At 38.0% G+C, this 23,415-nt stretch overlaps 1 protein-coding gene across 1 annotated transcript in view; it reads left to right on the top strand.

Annotated features, from left to right (window-relative positions):
• Positions 1-23,415, top strand: part of armh3 (armadillo like helical domain containing 3) — a 114,459-nt gene that overhangs the window by 21,741 nt on the left and 69,303 nt on the right. Inside the window, exons 12-20 of the mRNA XM_066692805.1 lie at positions 881-927; positions 2,618-2,693; positions 2,939-3,032; positions 4,539-4,640; positions 7,165-7,223; positions 8,791-8,856; positions 10,510-10,579; positions 11,620-11,680; positions 14,532-14,620. Coding sequence (XP_066548902.1) covers positions 881-927; positions 2,618-2,693; positions 2,939-3,032; positions 4,539-4,640; positions 7,165-7,223; positions 8,791-8,856; positions 10,510-10,579; positions 11,620-11,680; positions 14,532-14,620 — 664 coding nt within the window. The remainder of the gene's footprint in view (positions 1-880; positions 928-2,617; positions 2,694-2,938; positions 3,033-4,538; positions 4,641-7,164; positions 7,224-8,790; positions 8,857-10,509; positions 10,580-11,619; positions 11,681-14,531; positions 14,621-23,415) is intronic.

Raw genomic sequence — 23,415 nt, 5'->3', positions numbered from 1 at the left:
AGCTTATACAAGCTGTGGAAACCCTGGCCAACAGGAGTCTGCCCAACCCTGGCAGCTTAGACAGCTGCATGCTGTCTCTATGGGTGATCCCAGTCACTGAATACCATGAGAAAGCCTAGACTGGAAAGAGCGCTTAGATTTGAACATTTAACCAGTTGCATCACTTGGGAACCCCCTATTTTATTTTATTTCTGTGATGACTTTTTGTCTCTTTGCAACTTATCTAGAAGTTCAGTTTGAAGTTGTTGTTCAGTTCTGTGGCCAGGTCTTGTTAAACGATTAGCTGAATTTGCTGCACTTTCAACATAATCATTTTAGAAACATTGTACTACTGGGCTGATAATTGGCCCACAGAGGCATGCTGTATGAGAACTAGACAGCTGATGATGTAGATTCCACCCCCTCACATTAAAACAAAATGTCTTGACCAATAGCAGAGAGGTTTGTTTTAGATATTCACCAGTAAAAAAGGTTTTAAAACTCCTAGTTGAGATGAGACAAATGGCAGATTTTAGGTTGAGCTTTTAAATGTGCTGCTTGCAAAATTGAAATATTTTGAGTAGTTTGTGGTTGAGTTTGGAAATAACATTTTGAAAAAAAAAAAGTCAGTTTCATCAGTTTCTTTGCTAATACACATTTCTGTATTCATTCCAGAAACGAATTTTTAATAGAAATAATAAAAAGCATGTCTAGTAATCTATAGGTTTTATATGATCATTATATATTTTTTCTAAAATTAAGTGATTTGCTGCACTATACCCAAGCGCTGTCACAGGACTGCCACAGCTGTAGCCCTGACACCTAGCATTTTGTACGTGACCTTAGCACTCTAAGGTATAAACTTGTTGTGGTAAAGTGCACTACCATTATTTTGCCACAGGTGGGCAGCATGTTCATTGCTGATGCTGAAGAGAAGATCTCTGTGCAGTAAGTAACTGACAGTGCCTGTTATAGTAACACAGCTACACCCACACACAATTGAATGGCTGTTGTTGTTTCACAGAGTGCATTGATAGATCTGCTTTACTGTGAAAGATAAAGCATCACTCCGACATGAGGAGATTTACGGCTAATAAGAAACTAACTTCTTATGCTACATTTTTGTGTGTTTGTGTATTTTTAATGATCTAATGTTAATAATTGAAGACATATCTACTGGAAATCAAAGACCAGCTTTATCCTAATCTGATTTAATTTAGCATCTTACTTTCTACACCTCTCAGCTTTATTCTTCACTTCATTGCGTTTTCTCTAGCTTGGCCAAAAAGGAGGCAGTAATCTGTAAATCTGCTTTATATTTTCTCTTTTTAAATGATTTGCAGAATATCAGATAACATTTAGCAACCGACTGTGACCACAGCTTTGATTTGAGGTCCATAAGTGCAATCTCATCCTGGACAAGGCAGGCATCAATATCAACCACAATAATTTTTGTACCTAACATGGCTGGTTTAGACTTCAGTATTGCACCTTATTTGCTAGGTTCATGGTCAAGGTTGCATACAATTATAAGCGTTAATGTTTATTCCTACATGTCAAGCCTACATTTTCCAATTTAGTTAGTTGCTTAGTATGTAAAATTCATCTGATACAGATTTTGCATTTATAAATGAGTGCTCTGAAAACATAATGTTAAACATACTATATATATATATTGTAATAGTTAATTATTTAACAGACATCTTTATGAAAGTTGACTTACATGGGTTAAGTCACCTAAATGATGATTTACATAAATACAATATAGCAAGGGTAATGCCGTTACTATACACATGTACAAAGGAATCACCACATTACATTCTGTTTCTCATATAAAACATTGTATGTTAATGTTTGTAAAACCATGTAAATTGGATAAATACATATGCTAAATAACATCTGGCTAATACATTATTCCAAATTGATTGAATATTGAGAAAAATAATTGTAGATTATGAACGGAAATAGTTTTACTGTTTAAATTTATAATGTGTAAAGTGAAAATAAGCTACTTTCTTAAATTCTTGAAACCATATTTGGGGAAGTATATTTTTCAGACCTCTTTAATAAGAATGGTCGTTTTGAAAGTAGCACTGAAAACAGAAACAAGTAGACTGCACCTTCGTCTGCTTTAATGGAAAAAGCAGGATACCTCCTTGATTTTGTTTCAATAATTACCCCCCATAACAAGCTTTTCCAGCTGTTGCTTTCCAGAAGACTTTGCTGCCCATATCCATGATCTATGAACTGCTATTTGCAAGAGATCTCTTTTCTTTAGACTTTTAAGTGTTAAAAGACGTCTGAAGAAAAATTACACAAGCGTTCTAACATCAACACTATATAGGCAGCAGTGTCGAATGGGGCTCTGAACTCCTGAGTGTTACACTGCTCCAGTAAAACCCCAGCTGTATAAATGGGTAAATGTATGTTAAAAAATGATCTATTTGTAACAATTATACCAAACGTCACCCTGGATAAGGGCATCTGCTAAGGAATAGGATGATGATAACACATGAGTATGAGTCATGTCACATTTTAAGGATACCAGATGCTTCTCTTGAAGGATTTTAGGGCATGGAGACACGTATCTGTTTAAGTGAACCACAGTAATTAGGGCGCTCTCTGTCTTTTGTTGCAGAACAAATGAAGCGATCCTTTTGGCATTGTATGAAGCAGTACACTTGAACCGAAACTTCATCACCGTACTTGCCCAGGTATGGTTTTATGGATCTGAAAATGGAAGTCAGACATGTATTTCAGAGAGTGGAGTGGGATTCTTCTCAAGACCACGTTTTCATGTTTTATCTCTTTCACCAGGTGAATCTGCTCCCCCCCCCAACAGAGCTGATGAATCAGCAGATAAACTTCAATTTTTAAAGTGTCAGTCAACATCAACCTGCGCCACTTTCTTAATTTTCAATTTTATTTACTACAAACCTGTTTTCCCTTTTACTTTCAGAGTCATCCCGAGATAGACATAGTCACAACGCCTGTGACCCCAGTCCCCACAACACCCACAACACCGCTGGGCACTACCCCACCGTCCCTGGATGGTATGTCCTGTCTTTTGATCTTTGATTTATGACCGCTTTCTGCTGTGTCATTCTCAGTCACAATTGGGAGAGTAGGGGTAGGGGAAATTATGCAAATCTCTTATTAGGTTGAATGCTTCAGTTTAAGCCAAGGGCACTTTCATATTACCGTTTATATTTTGAGGTCATTGGTAACAGAAATTAATATCAAAATGGCAATTTCTGATCATTTACAGTGTCAAGGCCCATTAACTCAACCCTTTTAAAGATTTTGTAAAAATTCAAGTGCCTGTCCTGACCTTATTTCACCAGCTGCAACTTTTGATACTTAAAACATAAAGAAACACACAGAAACTGATAGGGTATTATTGCATTAGATCCCAATGTCTACTGTGCTGAAAAGAATGGTACCCCGACAAATTGTATTAGTTAATAAACATTTAACTCAACTAAAAATGATTATTTAATGTGATCGCTTGAAACTACATTTATTTTAGTGTGCTTCTGTACAGTTCACCAATTTCACTACACAGAGTAAAAAGGTTTTATTTTCTGTGAAGATCAGGACTGGAACTACAACAAAATAAATAAATACATTTTACATTTTTCTTCTCCAAAATATTATTTTATCATTTATATTTGATGACCCTGAGTTCTTAAAAAAAATCTATGTCCAAAGGTTGCAGGGAAAGGCAATTGAACAATAATGATTTTAACTCAAGAGATAAAGGTATTTGATGCTAGCTAATCAAAATCTCATTATGGCTAGCAACTTTTTAAAGCTTGGGTATCTGGGATTGATATTGAAGCACTGTACAATAGGCAGGATGTTGAAGTTTTGCTGTCAAATAGAATATTGAATTGTTCCTATCTGTAGAAAGGACGGAACTCTTAGATTTGCAAGCACTGTAGATTTTAAGTGCACCTTCCCTGCCACATTAAATATTTAATGCTTATTAAATAAAGATAAATCCATGGTTAAATAGTTTGAAACTTGCCATCTTTAAGGTTAATCAAGGTTTCCTGAATTGTAGGATATCAAAGTTTTCATTTTCCTAAGTCTACTCTTCTTTGAAGCATGTTTAAGCTTGAAAGTTGGTGTTCTATATGTAAATGCACAGAAATCATTCCACATTTTAAAATTTTGATTGGTTTCCTTGACCAATATTATTTATAAAATAAATGTAGGTTAGGATCTAACAGAGACAGAGCTCAAACCTTTTCTTCGGTTATTAATATCATTGTAACTGTCTATCATGCTCTTTTATTCAAACCATGAGTATCAGAATTAAGCTAATTGTTAGCTTTAAGTCAGATTGCCACCTCTGCATTCTTTAATACGATTTACATTTCAGATCCTTCAGTAATATTCAGGGGATACCCTAGTGTACCTGCTATGGGATAGGGGGGGGGCATTTGTTATCATACCATATTTAATCAGTTGGTGACAAGGCTTGGAACTGCATTGCTGTTGTGACTGTTTTGACTGAGCCAGTACCTGAAGCCCTCTTCTCCCTTCCATTTCAGCGATGAATTCTCCAGAGCTGCCTCTTGACCCCAACCTGCAGACCAGTAACCTGCTCATCACCTTCCTCAAATACTCATCCATTGTCATGCAGGACACCAAAGGCAAGCACATCTCTGGCACAGACGAAGCACAGCCCTCTAGCAGCAGTGTCGAGAGAGCCAATAAACAAGCCAGCCATGGCTATCCACATATATAAGCTTCGGGTGGAAATTATTTCCAATTTGATCACCCGGAACGCTGGGCAGTTAATTCCAGTGATTTTGCGCTTGTCCCTCTCTCTCTTCTACCTATGTGTTCACACTAGAGGAATTATTTCCAGTGTGAAAAACATACACTGCTCACACATCTGGTCTTGCATGATTATCACCTTACATGGAGAGCAATGGTGTGATGGAGAAATATATTGTGAATGTATGAAATATAAAGTTTATTCTGTGTCCTTGAAAACTACCCTGGATATCCTCTATGACCTGGAAATTCAAATCCAGCCTGCATTTCTAGATTACATTACAGTGTTTTAACCGTGAGATGGGCTGAATGGGAAATTGGCAATTCCAGCTTGGTTTTGGGTCTAAATAATGTGATCCTTTAAATCCTGGAGCTGGATTTATGAGGATTATAGTAGCTGGAGGGTACTGTGAGAACATATATAATTTAATATTTTCACAGTGTAGAATCAGTGAGTGTACTGCACTTACTGTGCAAAAAGTAGTAGGAGTTTGTTTCCTGAGTATGGCCTTTAGTGGTACGAATCATCCAGTGTGGTAATCATTAGAACTGAACATCAAAGCAAGCAGAATAGCGCTTTTCCACTGACATGGTGCCCGTGATGGTTTGGAGCTGGTACCTAATCTCCACGCTATTCCACAGCAAAAAAAATGGTTCTTGGCCGGCACGGAGACGCTTTTGCGGGCACCAAAAACTTGCTGGTCTGGAACCAAGAAACCCGTGATGTCAGGGGCCGGGGGGCGGGGTAAAGTTGTCTCCACAAAAAGTTATTTGCTGGTTCAACTGCCATTTTTAAAATGCCAGAAGAGACATGCGCAGTAAGGAGAGTTTTGATTAAAAATTAGCGCAGTCAGCAGCACACAACAATATGGTCTCACAAGGTCCACTAACTAGTTAGGAGTTGTCAAATGGCAGCAATGAGAAGACGACTGAGCTCACCTACCGTGAAAGGAAAGATGTGTTACAGCAATATTATTATGGTGGTTACGACAATATAGATTGGACAGAAATTTAATATTGTTTGTTAATGGTCCTTAACTGGTCCTTAACTGGGCAGTTTCTTCTGCCACTGACAGAAATTAGATGTTACGCCGAATTCAGTGCCCCCTACGAATAATGTGTCCCTGGTTGGTTTGCACATGATTCAGGTCAGCAGTTAGCAAGCTTGTTTTGAAAGCATAGAGCCCGCCCTCGCTTCAGAGGTGTCTCCAAAGCCAAGCCCCCTCTATCACACATGCGCACACACAGAGCAGAGTCTCAGCGCCAGGAGGAGAGACGTGTTGGTGGAATCGATCGCAACGCTTTCAGATTACCTCATGTCTCATTCACAGGTTAGACATTACAATAATAACGAATGTAAACAACTTATTTACGGTTATTATGTTTTTAAAAATAGTAACTGCGTGCTCGCTCTGCACAGCATCAAAGTTCCGGCGCTTATGACGTGTGATTGTCTGCGCAAACAAGTTGCGCGGCGGTATGAAATATAGATTGACAGACGGGAAGGACATCCTATCATTACATTTGGACCGAATGCAATGATTGGTCGATCCTTTTTTAGTCCTGTCCCTTCCACAGAAGATATATATATTTTTTTACATTTAGACCACTTAAATTATTGATTGCTATCAGGATGTGAAAAGACTTTCAACCAGTATAACAAAAAATGTTTCTGGAAAAGATTGCATACCCTACCTTTAATGCATAAACCCCAGTGTTTCCACCTGTGGACCATTCCCTATGAAAAAGGGAAGGACAAATAGTGTTCAATTTAATATGTTTTATATAGGCTGTATATTATGATTGTGATTATGAATGTGAAATTAATCTAGCATTTGAATTTCATGTAGCATCTTAATGTCCTCGTAATGAAGGAATGAGGGGGAAAACACATTATTTTGTGTCAGCTTATAAACAAATAAGAGTTATCTTTGCATATTTGTATAGTTGTATTTTCGTTTCAGCTTGTCTACATGTGATCTCGCGTTTTTTGTTTTTGTTTTGTTTGTTTGGTGTAGATGCTGAATGAGTTTAATATTGATGGTTAAATAGGGTTTCAAAGACGTAATCCACCATGGTGGTGATTATTATTGCCATGTGTTTCTCGACTTCTATTTCGTGCTTGGTAACGCCCACATCCAGTTACTTAAGTGTTTGGTTCCCAAACCGGTGGAAATGCAGGCCGGTTTGCAAAATGTTTAGCTGGTTCCCAGGCCGAGCACCAGCTCTTTCATCAGCACCGGCACCATGTTGGTGGAAACGCGCTAGAAGTAAAAACACAGGCCAGAGCCTTTGGTGCTTGAAACCCTATTAAAGATACAATGAGGCACACTGATTTCTCTTGTTCTTCTGTCCCCTACTTGCCAGTCAATCTATCGCCTGTCTGCTTCTTTCCAGATGAACACAGACTTAACAGTGCCAAGCTGTGCCTGATTATTCTCACCTGTATCGCAGAGGTATGCGTCTCTTACTCCCCACACACAAACAAAAACACACTCTTCTCATGGTCTGTGTTCAAAATCTATAAACAAATTTAAAAAAAAAGTTTTCATGACCTGAATATGGTTATCCGACTAGTAAACCCTCCTGGGAAATTGAGATCCTCTCAGCTGGTACTTGATTGTGAGAGTTAACAATGTAGGTGGTATAAAATGACAATAAAAATGTAATGTGGCTGGAAAACCCAGAGAAACGGCCAGGCAATCATTTCAGAGAGAATTGAAACGATGCAGGAGGGTGGTTCAAAGAGTTCTCCCATGGGGCTCGAGACAGCACTTGCTGATATAATTGTTTGTTTATTGTGCTTCCAATGCATTCTGTAGATTAACTTACTCCAAAAGAGGTTAATACACAATCCTTGGTGATCAGTTTGTGTGCCATAAACAAGACACTCCACTTATGAACTACATTGTATTGTAACAGAGCACATGTCTTTATGGATTTTAACTAGTGTAAACTGTTTTATAATGCTGGGGTTTAAAATCCAGTCTCTCCAATGAAGCCTGGAGTGTACAGTGCTGCTCAGCCCCCCTTTCTGCCTTTAGAAGAATATTACAGCTTAACTGCAAACTAGAGCAGTGGTGAGCCACAATTCTGCAGGTTTTATCAGTTCCTCCAAATTGTCAAACAGTTTGAATATTTAATAATGATGCTAACCAATTCTGGGAAGTAGGTAACGGCTTAGATAAAACAAAAAAAGACAATACACGGTGGATGTCAATACACAGTAAGGATTAGCTGACCCCAAATAAGAGGATGATTTTGCATTGGAGACAGCTTGCCATTTAGAAAAATTAAACATTAAAAACCTTTCGTACATCAGAGTATAAGCAAGGATACAAACAAAAGATAGGGGCCTTTGTTTATTGGTAGCTGGTTGACCCCAGAAGAATCATTAGTTCTTTGGGTTGGATTTGGAAGCCCTGAATCCAGTCTCTTTTCTCTATAATCCCTTCTGTTCAAGACTAAAGAGAATAATTTCCTTTTACCTGTAAGACAATGCTTTGACTCCAGGGATTGCTATAGTGGTTTGTCTTTGAACTTTCTCCATGATAATGATGTGTCCTTATCATAATACTGGTGACCAAAAGAACAAACGCCAAACAAAATATGTTATCTTTCTCCTTCATTAGAACACTTAGTACACCTTACAGCTTATTAAATCATACATGGATCAAACTGCAATATAACAGGAGTAGTTATAAACAATTATTTGAAAAGGTAATTTTCCTTTTGATTTGTCCATCCCCTCAGTTTTTTTGCTACCCAGTGGCCCTACATTCATAAAACTCTGAAGTTAAACTTACAACCCATTTTTTTTCAAGATCAAACCAAAAACCAATGGTACAAAATAATCCAAGAAAAACATTTAAATTACATCAATTATCTTAAATTAGCAGTTTAAAGGGGACACTTTCACACTTCTCTGTGGGTATTTTTCTCATTAAGATATGCAACTGTTAACTTGGGGTGAAAGTTCCTTTAACCTGTCCTGTGACTGATCTGTTTCTGTCTGTTCCCCAGGATCAGTATGCAAATGCCTTTCTCCATGACGACAACATGAATTTCCGCGTTAACCTACACAGAATGGTAAGCACTTCCTACTGAGAGTATTGTGGGACCTGTGATGATGTTCATTCCCCTGAGTACAGTACATCCTACATTGACAACACTACATTGCCCCCTTTTCCATTCAGGATAGTGTGTGTTCTACCTGCTGTGCACTCCATCCTTGTCATATCTACCAGCCCCGTGCAATACATGATGGGCCGGAGCTTCGCAACTGTAGAGAATGATTAACGTTCCTCAGCTTTTGTCCATTTCTTCCAATAACCCTGATGTTGCATTCTGCTGGGTAGATCATTATCATTTTAAAGCATGCTACCCATGGAGTGACAAAAGCAGAACCAAAGCAGAAACATGGAGTAAACCTATATATAGAATGAAGTGTCTTGTCTGAAAACGTCTGCTTATACAGAGAAGGGGGGAATAATAGATGGGTGTATTTTGGTGAGAGATGCAAGCCCTTGGGTTAAAAAATAGAAAGGGATCAGTATTAGGCATCTGGAATAGTTTCAAATGTAGTAATTAAAATACAACCAATAGCAACAATGAAAACAACAAAAGTAATAGCCTACTGTTTTTTTTTTAAATACATTAACATTTTTATGTAAGTATCACATCAGGGAGCACATTGAATGTTGAACAAATTGAACTACTAAATACTTAGAACACTGAACATTTATACTCGTAGATGAGAGGAGTGCATTATTAGACTACCTATAATTTAGGCTATACTACACTAAAATATGAATTAAACATTAAGCCATTAAACATATTTAGTAGAATAAGCCATGCTTTTTATCTAACAATTGAGAAATAATTTAAGGCATCAATTTAGACAAATGCGTATTTGCGCACGAAACAGCCACAAGCATTAGACTTACTACTTATTACACTACAATATATACTGAGCTGTTAAACATTATACAATTGGCCTATATAGGCCAATTGTATAATGTTTAACGGCTCATAAAAGAAGAGACAACTGACGCCTTGAGCTTTCTTCATTATTTTTTTATATACATAAAATATTTGTATATATATATAAGAAAAAAAAAGAATGAAGAAAGCTAAAGGCGTCAGTTGTCTCGTCTTTTAGAAGAGAGCGTAGCTTTGTGCACAGAACACTTCCAGCTAAAGTGTGTTTTTGGACTCCACACTGGTTTGGTGGAGTGGACATCAGAAAGTCATATGTTAATTGCTGATCAGCTGAACTTGCGCTGGTATTTGTGGGTGGTTGTACTTCAGATTCAAATTTTTAAGCAGATGACAAGCCTCTGTATTTTTTTTTACTTTTTTAATGTATTTAATAAATAGTTTGCAGCACAGAGTCCAAGAATAACTGCCCTGTCACATTTTTCATTAACTACAGTCCCGTAATCTGGGGTATTTCACGTTTTCATTTCCGGTATTTTGGGACTCACTATTCCCAAAGCCGTACTACCATCTACTGAGGTGTTAGGCTGTGCCCAGTATGGTAGAGACAAAACACTTTTTTGTCAAAGCTGCTCACTCGAATAAGATGGAACTGGGTCTTTAATGGAATGTGAAGAAAGTGGGATTGAGGAATACTGTTTTACATCAAAGCATTCATTATGATGTTGTGTCTTAGTAGTGCAAGGAATCGTGCGAGCTGGTCAGGTAAGGTTTTAACCTATGCTCTGTCTATATGTTGATCAGCCCATGAGGCACCGGAAGAAAGCTGCAGACAAGAACATTCCCTCCAGACCCCTGGTGTGTGCAGTTCTAGGTGAGTGCCATCCTGACAGGAATAATTTTATACTGGAAATTTCAAGAACGGTCCGGTTCATCTTTCTTTCTTTCTTTCTCTCTTATTTGTAATCAGTATTTATTCAACTTATGTTTTGAACAGATCACTTAAGATAACACGTTCCACACCACTCTTTTATTCCATTATAACTGGGATGGGATTTTTCTAGTTATGGCCATAGGCATGGAAAACCAAGCAGTAGTTGTTGCTTTGGGGAAAGGGAAATGTACATAAACAAAAATGCCAGATCAAACTTTTTACCCTTTCATGCATCCTTTCATTACCAATCAATTATATACAAAATACATCTTCTGGACATGTGGAACACACTGCATAATAAATGCAATTAAGTCTTTGAAAGCTGAATTAGCTGAATTAAGAGCTGCAATTAAGTTTTAAACTAAATTAAGATAAACTAAATATACAGGAAACTAAATGGCTCAGTTTTTAAAGTTTCAAAACCTCTGGCTGCTTTCTGTGGTAATGAATATTCTGTAGGGATTTATATCCAGTTGACGGGCTGTATTGTTTGATTCTACAGTGGTGAAAATGTATAAAGCAACTTGAATGTTGGAGAGAGTGGAAAATAAACCCAATATTAAAGGGAGAGATTGCATAATTTAGTCCTGGACAGAGAAAAACTGACACTAAAGCTGAAACAAGGTTTGATTAATCAGTATATCATATCATCTGATCACTGATAGTAGGCACTTTGAATTTTTTTGTTTTTTTTGCTAAGATCTTATGCATAGGAATCTTTGAGCACAACATTTCTCCTTCTACCTTCCAGTCTGAATCCCTTACTCAATGCAGTTGAATCTTCCTGTGCTCTTCATCTCTTGACATTTGACTTAATCCTGTAAATTAATAAATTCTCTCAACTGTTTGATTCAGCAGCTTTATTTAAACATTTTTTTCTCTCTGAGATTCAGTCCACATGTTAATGCTGTAGACATTTAACCAGTTTAATTACTTTTAGTAATTTGCTCATTGAAGTTGATTCCTCTCTCTTTTTGCAGATCTTATGGTGGAGTTTATGGTAACTCATATGATGAAGGACTTTCCTATGGACCTCTACATGTGAGAAGTGCCTAATATTATTTCCTAATAATCCAGGCCTTTTTTGTGTGTGTGTGTGAGGAAATTTGAGTCTATGTGTTGCGGGGGGGCTGGAGCTGTGTGTCTGTGCATGTGTGTAACCTAAAGATTCTCTATTAGAAGACTTTACTGCAATTTTCTATTTATTTCTCATTTAATATGTTCATAAACTGTGTATTTCAGTCAGTTCAGTGTAAAGGCTCTGAAATATGAAAGCATTTATTTACTTATTCTGAACAAGTTCAACTAGATGTATTTATGTAAACACATATGCGAGTATACAATCATAAACAAATTCTGCTCTAATGTCTCTCTGCTGCTCAAGACCTTGCTGAGATCTAACAGAATTAATTCCCAATGCACCGAGAAAGTTCTAACCAGGCCAGTCATTTCGCTGGTTTGTCATATTAATCTTGATCATTCATTATTTTTGCAAAGTAGTTTCCAACCATATACAAATTATGTATGTCAATCATGTGTTTTGCCTATGTTTACATACCAGTATGATTTATAAGCTAGTTCTTCTTGGTAGGTAATAAAGTTTAAGCTCTTATTTTTGGGATCTAGTTAAATTTGCATATAGCTTAACCCATCGCAGCTGTGCGAATAGCTCTCAGAGTATATGTAACTATATACTAAAGTTACACTATATTTATTTATTTATTCTATACTTTATTATACAGGTCCACAATCCCTTATTCACAATTCGAAATATCTGAAAACCGAAGGTGCGTGGTGTCTGCACTACCATTATGTGACCCAACGAGTTTTGAGATTGCGATAATTTCCTAATATTCCAAATATTTGATCAAAAAGAGACGTTGCTGGGGTGTTACAGTAATATACAGTACACATATTGTAGTACCTTTCTGAAATCCAAAAAATTCAGAATTCCAAAGCACAATGGTTTAGGATAAGGGATTGTGAACCTGTCCCCTCTCTCTCTCATATATAAAGTTTTGTTTGCATTTAGAAACACCAGTCTTTATTATGTTTTTTTTATATACCATCACTTTGGAATCACTGATTGTAAATCTTCTCTGAATCCATTATTGACCTGGGACAGAGCAGAGCTGTTGCATTCTAAGGAATTCCTAGCCTCATTATTTAAATCTTAATTTTATAATTATTATTATGTTTACATTTATGGCCCCATTCACATTTACTATAACAGTCTATTATGCATATCACAGTATTTTCATATGAGCCAGAGTTTCCCTGTAATTAAAGACCCCCATGGATATTGCTGATTAACACCAAAACAAAGGAAAACTGCTTCTCTCAGCGGTTTGCTATTTACTTTATTATCCACAGACGATCTTAATATAATAGCCTACCCATGCGCCTTTCTCTAGATCTGTTGAGAGTGCACAGCACAGAATAAACACAAGAGGGTTAAGCACTTTTTGCCCAAAGAGGATTTTAAACAATTGCGCACTCACGTGCTGTACAGGTGCTGTTCAGCAATTTTTTTAATATGTTCAGGACTATTCTACATCTTCTCTAGCATTTTGTTTTACCTGCTGCAAAAAAAAACGATTTTAAACAATATTGATAAGAGATTAACTGTGCTTTTTGTGGAAATAAGATGTTTGGAAATTAATTTGTAAAAACTCATTCAGGTCACTTAATTAACTCCTTTTAACAAATATATGAGCATCCAAAACAAAATCTATTCCAAAGAAGGATCTGATGCATATCTCCTTGTCCTAGAAGATGCTAACTTTTTTTTATTGTTTTTTTATTTGATATCAAATAATCTTTTGGAATGAAATTCAGGTGAAAAAAAAAATCTATTATTCTGTGAAGTCTGATTTAATTAAAAATAATACAAATAACAAGATGGAAAGATTGAAATAATTAAATTCATTATAAAACGAAGAACAGCATCTATAAAAAATCAATAAAAGCTATTTGCTGGAATGAAACAGATTTACATTTTTCTTCCCAGTTCCATGCTATACTCTATTGAAGCAAAGTAATGAGGTGCTAAGGCAGGGTTGTTTAAAGTCTGTCAATCACCTCATAGAGGAATCTCTCTGTAACCGTGCATCCAGAAATTTTGAAGATACACAAATGGAATAATGGGCATGTAAGTGACTATAGGCAGAAAAAAATAAATCAGCCCTAGATACAGTTGTGTACATTAGGTGTACTATACAAGGAATACAATTACGTATTGTTTGGTATGCTTGCAAACAAAAATCTACAGGTTAAATTACAAACATTAAACAGGCATGTGACAATGCTACCTGTATTGGGATACAGGAAGGATGTGTATTGTACGCATATGACATCTCTGTCTGTGATTAAGGATATCATTCGACAAGCCATTGCTGCCAATTCCCAGGGACACACTGATTGGCGTGGTTTGTAAATTCTTCAATCAGTTCTTCAGCATGAGAGGGCTCATACATTTGCCCATGATCCCATGTGTGAGTTTGAAATTTAGACTGGAGATCCTGATATAATAATTGGAAGAGCACTGAGAACCAGGCCTCAGTGTTTTTGTCTCCAGGCTTCTGAAAGGTGCTGTGGGTTATACTGCATCTTGAGCAAACATCATGTATTAGACTCTTGATTGTGAAGGGAGGCTAGGGGAAGATCATTTGTGAGCCTCACTGAGAAGAAAAAGTATTTAAGTGATTGAGTACTCCTGTTGAAACAAAAAACAAAAGGCACTGTGGCCCTCTGGGACCTAAGTTTGACATCCCTTGCAGTACTTGAGGCTTCCCACTCTTTTCATACAATGGCTGCTGAATGCAGTCACAATGTTTCAGAACCAGTGAGGTGGAGCCTCCCTAATCTTGCTTCTCTTGACGTTGTCTCCTAGGCGCTGCATCCAGGTTGTCCACAAGCTCATCTGCTACCAGAAGAAGTGCAGAGTCCGTTTACATTACACATGGAGGGAGCTGTGGTCGGGTAAGGGAAGAGATGTTATGTACATCTAATACAGCACAGACTGTATGTGCATGCATAGTGAGATATCAGGGCTGTAAGAGTTTAAACGGTAAACGTGGATAAAAAAATAATAATTAAAATGGGTATACATTTAAACCCCACTTGACAAGAAGAGTGCATGTCATCTTTTTCTACATCTGTAACTTACAGTAGGGTTGGGCAATAATAAAAATTACATATCGCTGATGATGGACGTGCAGACATCACGGGGGTTGGCGAGTTGTGCAACTGCATGCAGGGGGAGTAGCGGAGGTGTGCGGCGGCCAGGGGATTTATGTGTTGTGCGTATAAGCCTATATGTTTTATATGACTGTTATTTGTATCTTTCCGTGACATTACATGTTTTACATTTTTGTATTTGTTTTTGTGCGGTGAGAAAATCAGTTTTTTTTGTGCTTAATACCCTGCAGCTGCAATAGAAACTAAAACAGTTTGTGGTGTGAGACAGTGGTCAAGGTCAAGTGGTCCATCAGGTTGATGACAGCTGTAGCGTCAATACATTTCCATAGCAACTGTCTCTAAACGAACCTCAATGCAAGTATCACTGCGGACAGTTAAAAAATTCTGATTCTCATTTTTCAACATATTGAAAAACATATAAAACTTATATGGGTAAAGCTTTTTCTCTCAAATAGCCTACACTAATCGTGTGTAATTACAGTCGTCCTCGTAGCACATTAGGGTCATTCTACAGGAACAGGACAAATTGTAGTCCCCACCTCAAATTTGTATTTTTATATATATATATCCACTGCTCAAAAAAAATTAGGGGAACAGGGGAACACTTATATCACACATTGGATCTCGATGAACGAAATATATTAAAGATCAAAATCTTTACTGTACAGTTTGTCATTCGTTGAGAACATAATTACGTCACAACAGTCAATGGAAACCAAAATCACCAACAGATTTGAGGGCTGGATTCAAACTCACACCAAAAATCAAAGTAAACAATTGAAATCACAGGTTGTTCCAACTTGTGTGAATTTCATCATGGCAACTCATAATGTGACTCGTTTATGACCCCCACATGCCTGTATGCACTCCTGACAATGTCTGGGCATGCTCCTGATGAGATGGCGGATGGTGTCCTAGGGGATCTCCTCCCAGATCTGGATCAGGGCATCAGTGAACTACTGGACAGTTTGTGGCGCTACTTTGTGGCGTCGGATGCACCGATACATAACGTCCCAAAGGTTCTCAGTTGGATTCAGGTTTGGGGAACGTGAGGGGCAGTCAATAGCATCAATACCTATGTCATCCAGGAACTGCCTACACACTCTGGCCACATGAGGCCGGGCATTGTCCTGCACCAGGAGGAACCCAGGGCCCACTGCACCAGTCTGACGATGGGTTTGAGAATTTCATCTCGGTACCTAACAGCAGTCAGGGTACTGCTGGCTAGCACGTGGAGGTCTGTGTGACCCTCCAAGGATATGCCTCCCCAGACCATCACTGACCTACCGCCAAACTGGCCAATTCTGTTGTTCTCTGGCAAATGCCAATCGAGCTGCATGGTGCTGGGCTGTGAGCACAGGTCCCACTAGAGGCCGTCGGGCCCTCATGCCAACCTCATGGAGTCTGTTTCTGACAATTTGGTCAGAAACATGCACACCAGTAGCCAGCTGGAGGTCATTTTGTAGGGCTCTGGCAGTGCTCCTCCTCTTCCTCCTTGCACAAAGGAGCAGATACCGGTCCTGCTGCTGGGTTGATGCCCTTCTACGGCCCTGTCCAGCTCTCCTTGTGTAACAGCCCGTCTCTTGGTATGTCCTCCATGCTCTTGAGTACTAGGAGACACAGCAAACCTTCTTGCGACAGCACATATGGATGTGCCATCCTGAAGGAGCTGGACTACCTGTGCAACCTGAATGGGCTGTAGGTCCCACCTCATTCTACCAGTAGTGACAAGGACACTAGCAAAATGCAAAACTAGAGAAGAATCAGTCAGGAAGGAGAAAGCAATTGTCTGTGGCCACCACCTGCAAAACCATTCCCTTTTTGGGGGTTGTCTTGCTGTTGCCACTCCAGTGCACCTGTTGTCGCTTTCATTTGCACCAAAACAGGTGACATTGATTCACAATCACTTGGGCTTCCTAACTGGACAGATTGATATCCCTGACTTGGTGTTATACTGTGATGATTACATGTTCCCTTAATTTTTTTGAGCAGTTTTATATATATATATATATATATATATATATATATATATATATATATATATATATATAGTGATATGCATACACCTAGTTCATAGCTGCTATCATTCAAAATGATCAAATATTTGTTTTAGTTTTCATGCAATTTTGGTGTTTACAACTACAAATGTCAATTGTCCCCATGTCCAACTCCTGTACTGCTTTATCAAAATGAATAAATTTTTTGGAGTAACTCTGAAATATGGAAATATAATTTTAATAAGTAGTTTTATTATAGACAAACGTATTTAATAAAAAACTTATGTAGATATCAATTACTTTATGGTTTCTGTCTTCAAAATTAAAAGAGATCAGGATGTGTAGGCCTCAATTTTTTATACAATCCTAAAAATGCTATAAATTGTCATAACTGTAACAACTTGTTTTTTTAGAAAGTTAAAAAGCAGTAATTTTTATGATATTCTAAAGTACAAATTTACAATAAAAAAGTTTTTGAGAAGCTGTGAAGTTATTTGTCTGTTAAATAATGCTTTAAATCCATTCTTAAATCTTTAAATGTCATTATCGTAACAATCTGTCCTTACCGTAACTACAGCGTCATCACCGTAACAAAGCCTATTTTAACAAATCAAACCGAGGCTCATGGGTGTATCAGGGGTGAGGGTTACACTATCAAGGGGTTCAGAGATGCATATCTGAAATAATATGGAAGTTTCATATGTTTTTTCACTGTTTACTTACCTTGCGATCCAAAAATGTCAATACAAAACCTCATGCACTTGCAAAAAATATATTTGTTTGATTTTAAAAGTAAATATAAACTAATAATCTGTTTTTCTTTTAAATATGAATTATTTTGGATTAATATGTAATATAATATTTAATCAATATGTTATGTATTTTATTAGTGTTTCGATAATGACAAATTATTAGTTTGAAAAAATGAAAACCCCCAAATATATTAAAATATTAAAAATTCAGCTTGGCCAAGTACATTCCCATACAGATAAGATATTTAAATACTTCATTCAGATTGTTTCAATGAAAAAAAATTACATCAATTAAAAATAATATTTGGAACTCCAGTTTTTCCAATTCCTGTAGAATGACCCATTAAACAGGAAAATACATTTGATCATTTTAGGCTATTTTAGGTTTTGTAAAATAATTTAGAATTTTTATGATAGGAGAGGAAGCATTTAAGTTTGTTTTTTTTTTTTTAATGAATAGCGAACTTAGTTCTTGCCATGGAGCATACACAAACAACAACTGAAAGCACACGTTTGTTACACTATTTTTTTTAAGCGACACATCGTCCTTTTAACCCTATGAACTTGAAATGAGCGGATGCGCACAAAATTGGGGCATGTATGACTAAGTATTAATTTATGGGGAAACGATTTGTGATAGAGACATGCGTGTTTTTTTTGTACTGCATATCTGAGATTCGTCTGAAAAGAACCATGTGCGGTTTGTTTACATTGTGTGTTTCCTGGTGTTTGCAATCAAATGCACAACTGCAGAACATGGCCATGGTATTGACCAATAGACAGAATGTTACTATGGTCTGTCATCAGCCCTAGAGATCTTCTATTTTGTAACCCAATTACAGACTGTGATTCTACGAATATCTAGCCAATCCAAAGGACCCTCTGTCAGCCCTGGAACCCTCAGATGATAAGACAGGTGTCGGATTATGTGCTGCACCAGAGCCACAGCTGAGAGCGCAGAGGACAGAGAGAGGGAGAGATTTTTACATGTAGCTTATAAACAATATGCTTTTGCTATGAACCATACAATGTTATTGGTAGCTAAACTTCAGCTAAATGTAGTATACATTTGTAATGTACTTATAATTTACTTATACTTATGTACTTATAACAGTATTTCAGTGGAAAATGTGCCTCTGCCCCCCGAGACACAAAGTGCAAATTAAACAGATTATCCTCGATGATGTGTGTCATAAAATAATGCAAGTACAATATACAAATGTAAAATTACTGAAACATAAATTTGCATGTGTAAACGGTTAAATTACCAATTTAACTCTGGGTTAGTCAATTAAACTTAGATATACAGCCCTATTAAAAATGGGTACCATCTACATGATGCAGATTTGCCCTTTCAAGATGGAATCATTACTATGATCTACTTTTGGTCAGATCATTAGTTCAATACTAATTATCCCCGTGTTATTTGTAAACCACCCTAAAAATAATGATAAATACGATTCATGTTTTAATCCATGGTGTGGAAAGCGGAATATGATGCTATGATTTTCTCCATCAATCTACCGAGTTTCAAGATAAAACCCTTTTTCTGATTGAATGGAAATGGTCTGAAGTTATTCAAGCCAGCAGTCTGCCTGCAGTAAAATTGGGGCTTAATCAATTAAGCCATTCAGCAGGCCCTATAAGATTGACTTTGGTTACCCATTAGGTTTACTTTGCCTCAGCTTTTTTATTTTAAAACATTTATTAAGAATCTCAAAGGCAAAGTTTTGCATGCAGGCAACAAGAATGTACCGTACCAATATAAGGTGGGTAGAATTGACTTACAAGAGGAAACAATGTGGATGTAGGTGTCTGATGTGGATGATGATTTCCTATGGAAAATGTGGAGAAGCAAGTTAAAAAGACCAACAAAATCCTCATATTAAGCAAGGACATGTTAACATTCTGCAGTTCAATGGTCAGACCTCATTAACACTTTTGGCTACCACATCACAAAAAAATGCTTTTCTGCCCTGAATAGGGTCAAAGATGAGTGACCTGGGTCATTCCTATCCTCAAAGGTATAAACTCATAGACAGGTGAGAATCCCTGAACCTCTATATTGTGAAATTGAGAGCAGATGTAAGTATCTGAAATCATGAAATTTACTGAGAATCCTATAGGATTGCTTTAGGTTCAGCCAGGAAACAAGGACTCAGGGGACACAACGGGGAAATTAAGGGGAAGTGCATTTAAGATAGAAAATAGTTGTTAAAGTTAATTCCTTGGAATCCTTCGAGAAATGTCGGGACAAGGTCCCTGGATCAATAATTTCTCGGCAACCAAAACGAGCCAGAGTGGTTGATTTTAAACTTTCTTACCTTGTTTATGTGCCTTGCCGACTTCTAATTAAATGAGACACACACAAAATAATTGGCCAAAGAGAGAGACGGCTGTTTGATGGCCAGCACTAATCTTTGGTTTCTTTATTCCTTATTGCAATGCAGTCTTCAGAAAAAAGAGAGCTTTATACCCAGCTCCCTCCAGGCCCACTGGGATATCATTATAGTCTGTACAGTGCTCTTGGGTCCCTGCCTAATTCCAACTCATAATCAAAACGCTCACTTTATTGCATTTTGGTCTGACCTCTCTATTGCGTAGACACAGCGTTAATCAACTGGATTGTGAATATCGAACACTGGTGGTATGGGAACAGTAGTCGGGATCAAGTTGAGGGTTAAAAGAAGTGAGATTATTGTGTTGACAGAGCTGATCATTGTAGAGAGGACTGATGCAGCATACAGACCTCCCAACCTGTATGCATTTTGTGTAGCATGTACGCATTTTGACATCAAAGTACGCTGGTACGCATTGTAACACCAAAATACACAAAAATAGGGCTGAAGTTCTGCACACTTGCCGTTATTAAAAAGATTGATTAAAATGTTGAGCAGAGCCAATCCAGGTTCGAAATATGGAAGATTGACAATATCATATCGCCACTCTCCCAGGCTGGTAGCCAAGGTCCCACCTCCTGCCCCTCACTCTGTCGCTCAATAGGCTACACTGCACGCGCAGCTCTGACATCAGGTTCAATGCAGAGCTTTGGTGCTGGGATGCAAGTTGAGCACTAACAGTATTGGCTGAATGTATATTCGTTACACATTAAATAAAGCACCTCAATGTTCATGCATTATGAAACACTTAATCACTTGCTGTGAATGTGGCAACTGATTGAAAAATTTGGAAGGGGTTCGATGTGAAGACTGATAATTATTGTATTATCATTATTTATTTCTTAGCAGACGCCCTTATCCAGGGCGACTTACAAAACATAAGAGCATTATAAAAGTGCAATACAAGAGAATATCTAATGTGTACGTGTACGTGTGTGTGTGGACCGGTACGGGAGCAGGGCCGTAGGGACATTCACAGCAATGCAGCGAGTGGATGTCAAGAATGTCCTAATTGATTCAGAGACTGGTGACGTGAGTCAATACCAAGTAATTCGAGACTGTGGTAAATATAACTGAATCTCTACCTTTTTACAGTGCATGTGTTGCGTGATTACTATTACTTGTGTTATTGTTATGTGACAGTAAATCATGTGTATATGTATGTATGTGTGTGTGTGTGTATATATATATATATACACACACACAGTGGGGGGAAAAAGTATTTGATCCCCTGCTGATTTTGTACGTTTGCCCACTGACAAAGAAATGATCAGTCTATAATTTTAATGGTAGGTGTATTTGAACAGTGAGAGACAGAATAACAACAAATAAATACAGAAAAACGCATTTCAAAAAAGTTATAAATTGATTTGCATGTTAATGAGGGAAATAAGTATTTGATCCCCTATCAATCAGCAAGATTTCTGGCTCCCAGGTGTCTTTTATACAGGTAACGAGCTGAGAATAGGAGCACTCTCTTAAAGGGAGTGCTCCTAATCTCAGCTCGTTACCTGTATAAAAGACACCTGTCCACAGAAGCAATCAATTAATCAGATTCCAAACTCTCCACCATGGCCAAGACCAAAGAGCTGTCCAAGGATGTCAGGGACAAGATTGTAGACCTACACAAGGCTGGAATGGGCTACAAGACCATCGCCAAGCAGCTTGGTGAGAAGGTGACAACAGTTGGTGCGATTATTCGCAAATGGAAGAAACACAAAATAACTGTCAGTCTCCCTCGGTCTGGGGCTCCATGCAAGATCTCACCTCGTGGAGTTTCAATGATCATGAGAATGGTGAGGAATCAGCCCAGAACTACACGGGAGGATCTTGTTAATGATCTCAAGGCAGCTGGGACCATAGTCACCAAGAAAACAATTGGTAACACACTATGCCGTGAAGGACTGAAATCCTGCAGCACCTGCAAGGTCCACCTGCTCAAGAAAGCACATGTACAGGCCCGTCTGAAGTTTGCCAATGAACATCTGAATGATTCAGAGGAGAACTGGGTGAAAGTGTTGTGGTCAGATGAGACCAAAATCAAGCTCTTTGGCATCAACTCAACTCACCGTGTTTGGAGGAGGAGGAATGACCCCAAGAACACCATCCCCATCGTCAAACATGGAGGTGGAAACATTATGCTTTGGGGTTTTTTTTCTGCTAAGGGGACAGGACAACTGCACCGCATCAAAGGGACGATGGACGGGGCCATGTACCATCAAATCTTGGGTGAGAACCTCCTTCCCTCAGCCAGGGCATTGAAAATGGGTTGTGGATGAGTATTCCAGCATGACAATGAACCAAAAAACACAGCCAAGGCAACAAAGGAGTGGCTCAAGAAGAAGCACATTAAGGTCCTGAGTGGCCTAGCCAGTCTCCAGACCTTAATCCCATAGAAAATCTGTGGAGGGAGTTGCCAAACGTCAGCCTCGAAACCTTAATGACTTGGAGAGGATCTGCAAAGAGGAGTGGGACAAAATCCCTCCTGAGATGTGTGCAAACCTGGTGGCCAACTACAAGAAACGTCTGAACTCTGTGATTGCCAACAAGGGTTTTGCCACCAAGTACTAAGTCGAAGTGGTCAAATACTTATTTCCCTCATTAACATGCAAATCAATTGATAACTTTTTTGAAATGTGTTTTTCTGGATTTTTTTGTTGTTATTCTGTCTCTCACTGTTAAAATACACCTACCATTAAAATTATACACTGATCATTTCTTTGTCTGTGGGCAAACGTACAAAATCAGCAGGGGATCAAATACTTTTTTCCCTCACTGTATATATATATATATATATATCCCATAACATAACATACGTAATAGCAATCACACACCACTTGCACTGTTATATATTGCATTCTGCATATATTTACCATGACAGCCTGCATGTAGTATTTGTTAGTTTTGCATATTTAATGATTAAATAAAGACTTGTTTAAATGTCTTTGGTCTTATTTTGTAGCTTGATTGGAGAAAAACAAGGCATATCGAGGTATATATTGTGTATCGCCCAAACTTCCAAAAATATCGAGATATCATTTTTAAGTCATATCGCCCAGCCCTAGTGCCTCCTGAAACTAATTCGGGCACAGGCAGAGGTGCAGCTGAGCCCTAGTGGAAATGCTGTTAAATCAGCGAGAGATGACTATCGTTTAACCAGTTTATTGTCTCCACATATTTCTCATTCTTAAACACATTATGACCACTGACAGGTGAAGTGAATAACACTGATAATCTCATTATCATGGCACCTGTCAGTGGGTGGGATATATTAGGCAGCAAGTGAACATTTTGTCCTCAAGCGTAAGGATCTGAGCGACTTTGACAAGGGCCAAATTGTAATGGCTAGACGACTGGGTCAGAGGATCTCCAAAACTGCAGCTCTTGTGGGATGTTCCCGGTCTGCAGTGGTCAGTACCTATCAAAAG

This window comes from Amia ocellicauda, chromosome 20 (assembly GCF_036373705.1).
Source record: "Amia ocellicauda isolate fAmiCal2 chromosome 20, fAmiCal2.hap1, whole genome shotgun sequence".
Classification (NCBI taxonomy): Eukaryota; Metazoa; Chordata; class Actinopteri; order Amiiformes; family Amiidae; genus Amia; species Amia ocellicauda.
The sequence above is the reverse complement of the archived record's forward strand: the minus strand, read 5'-3'. Positions and strand labels throughout refer to the sequence as shown.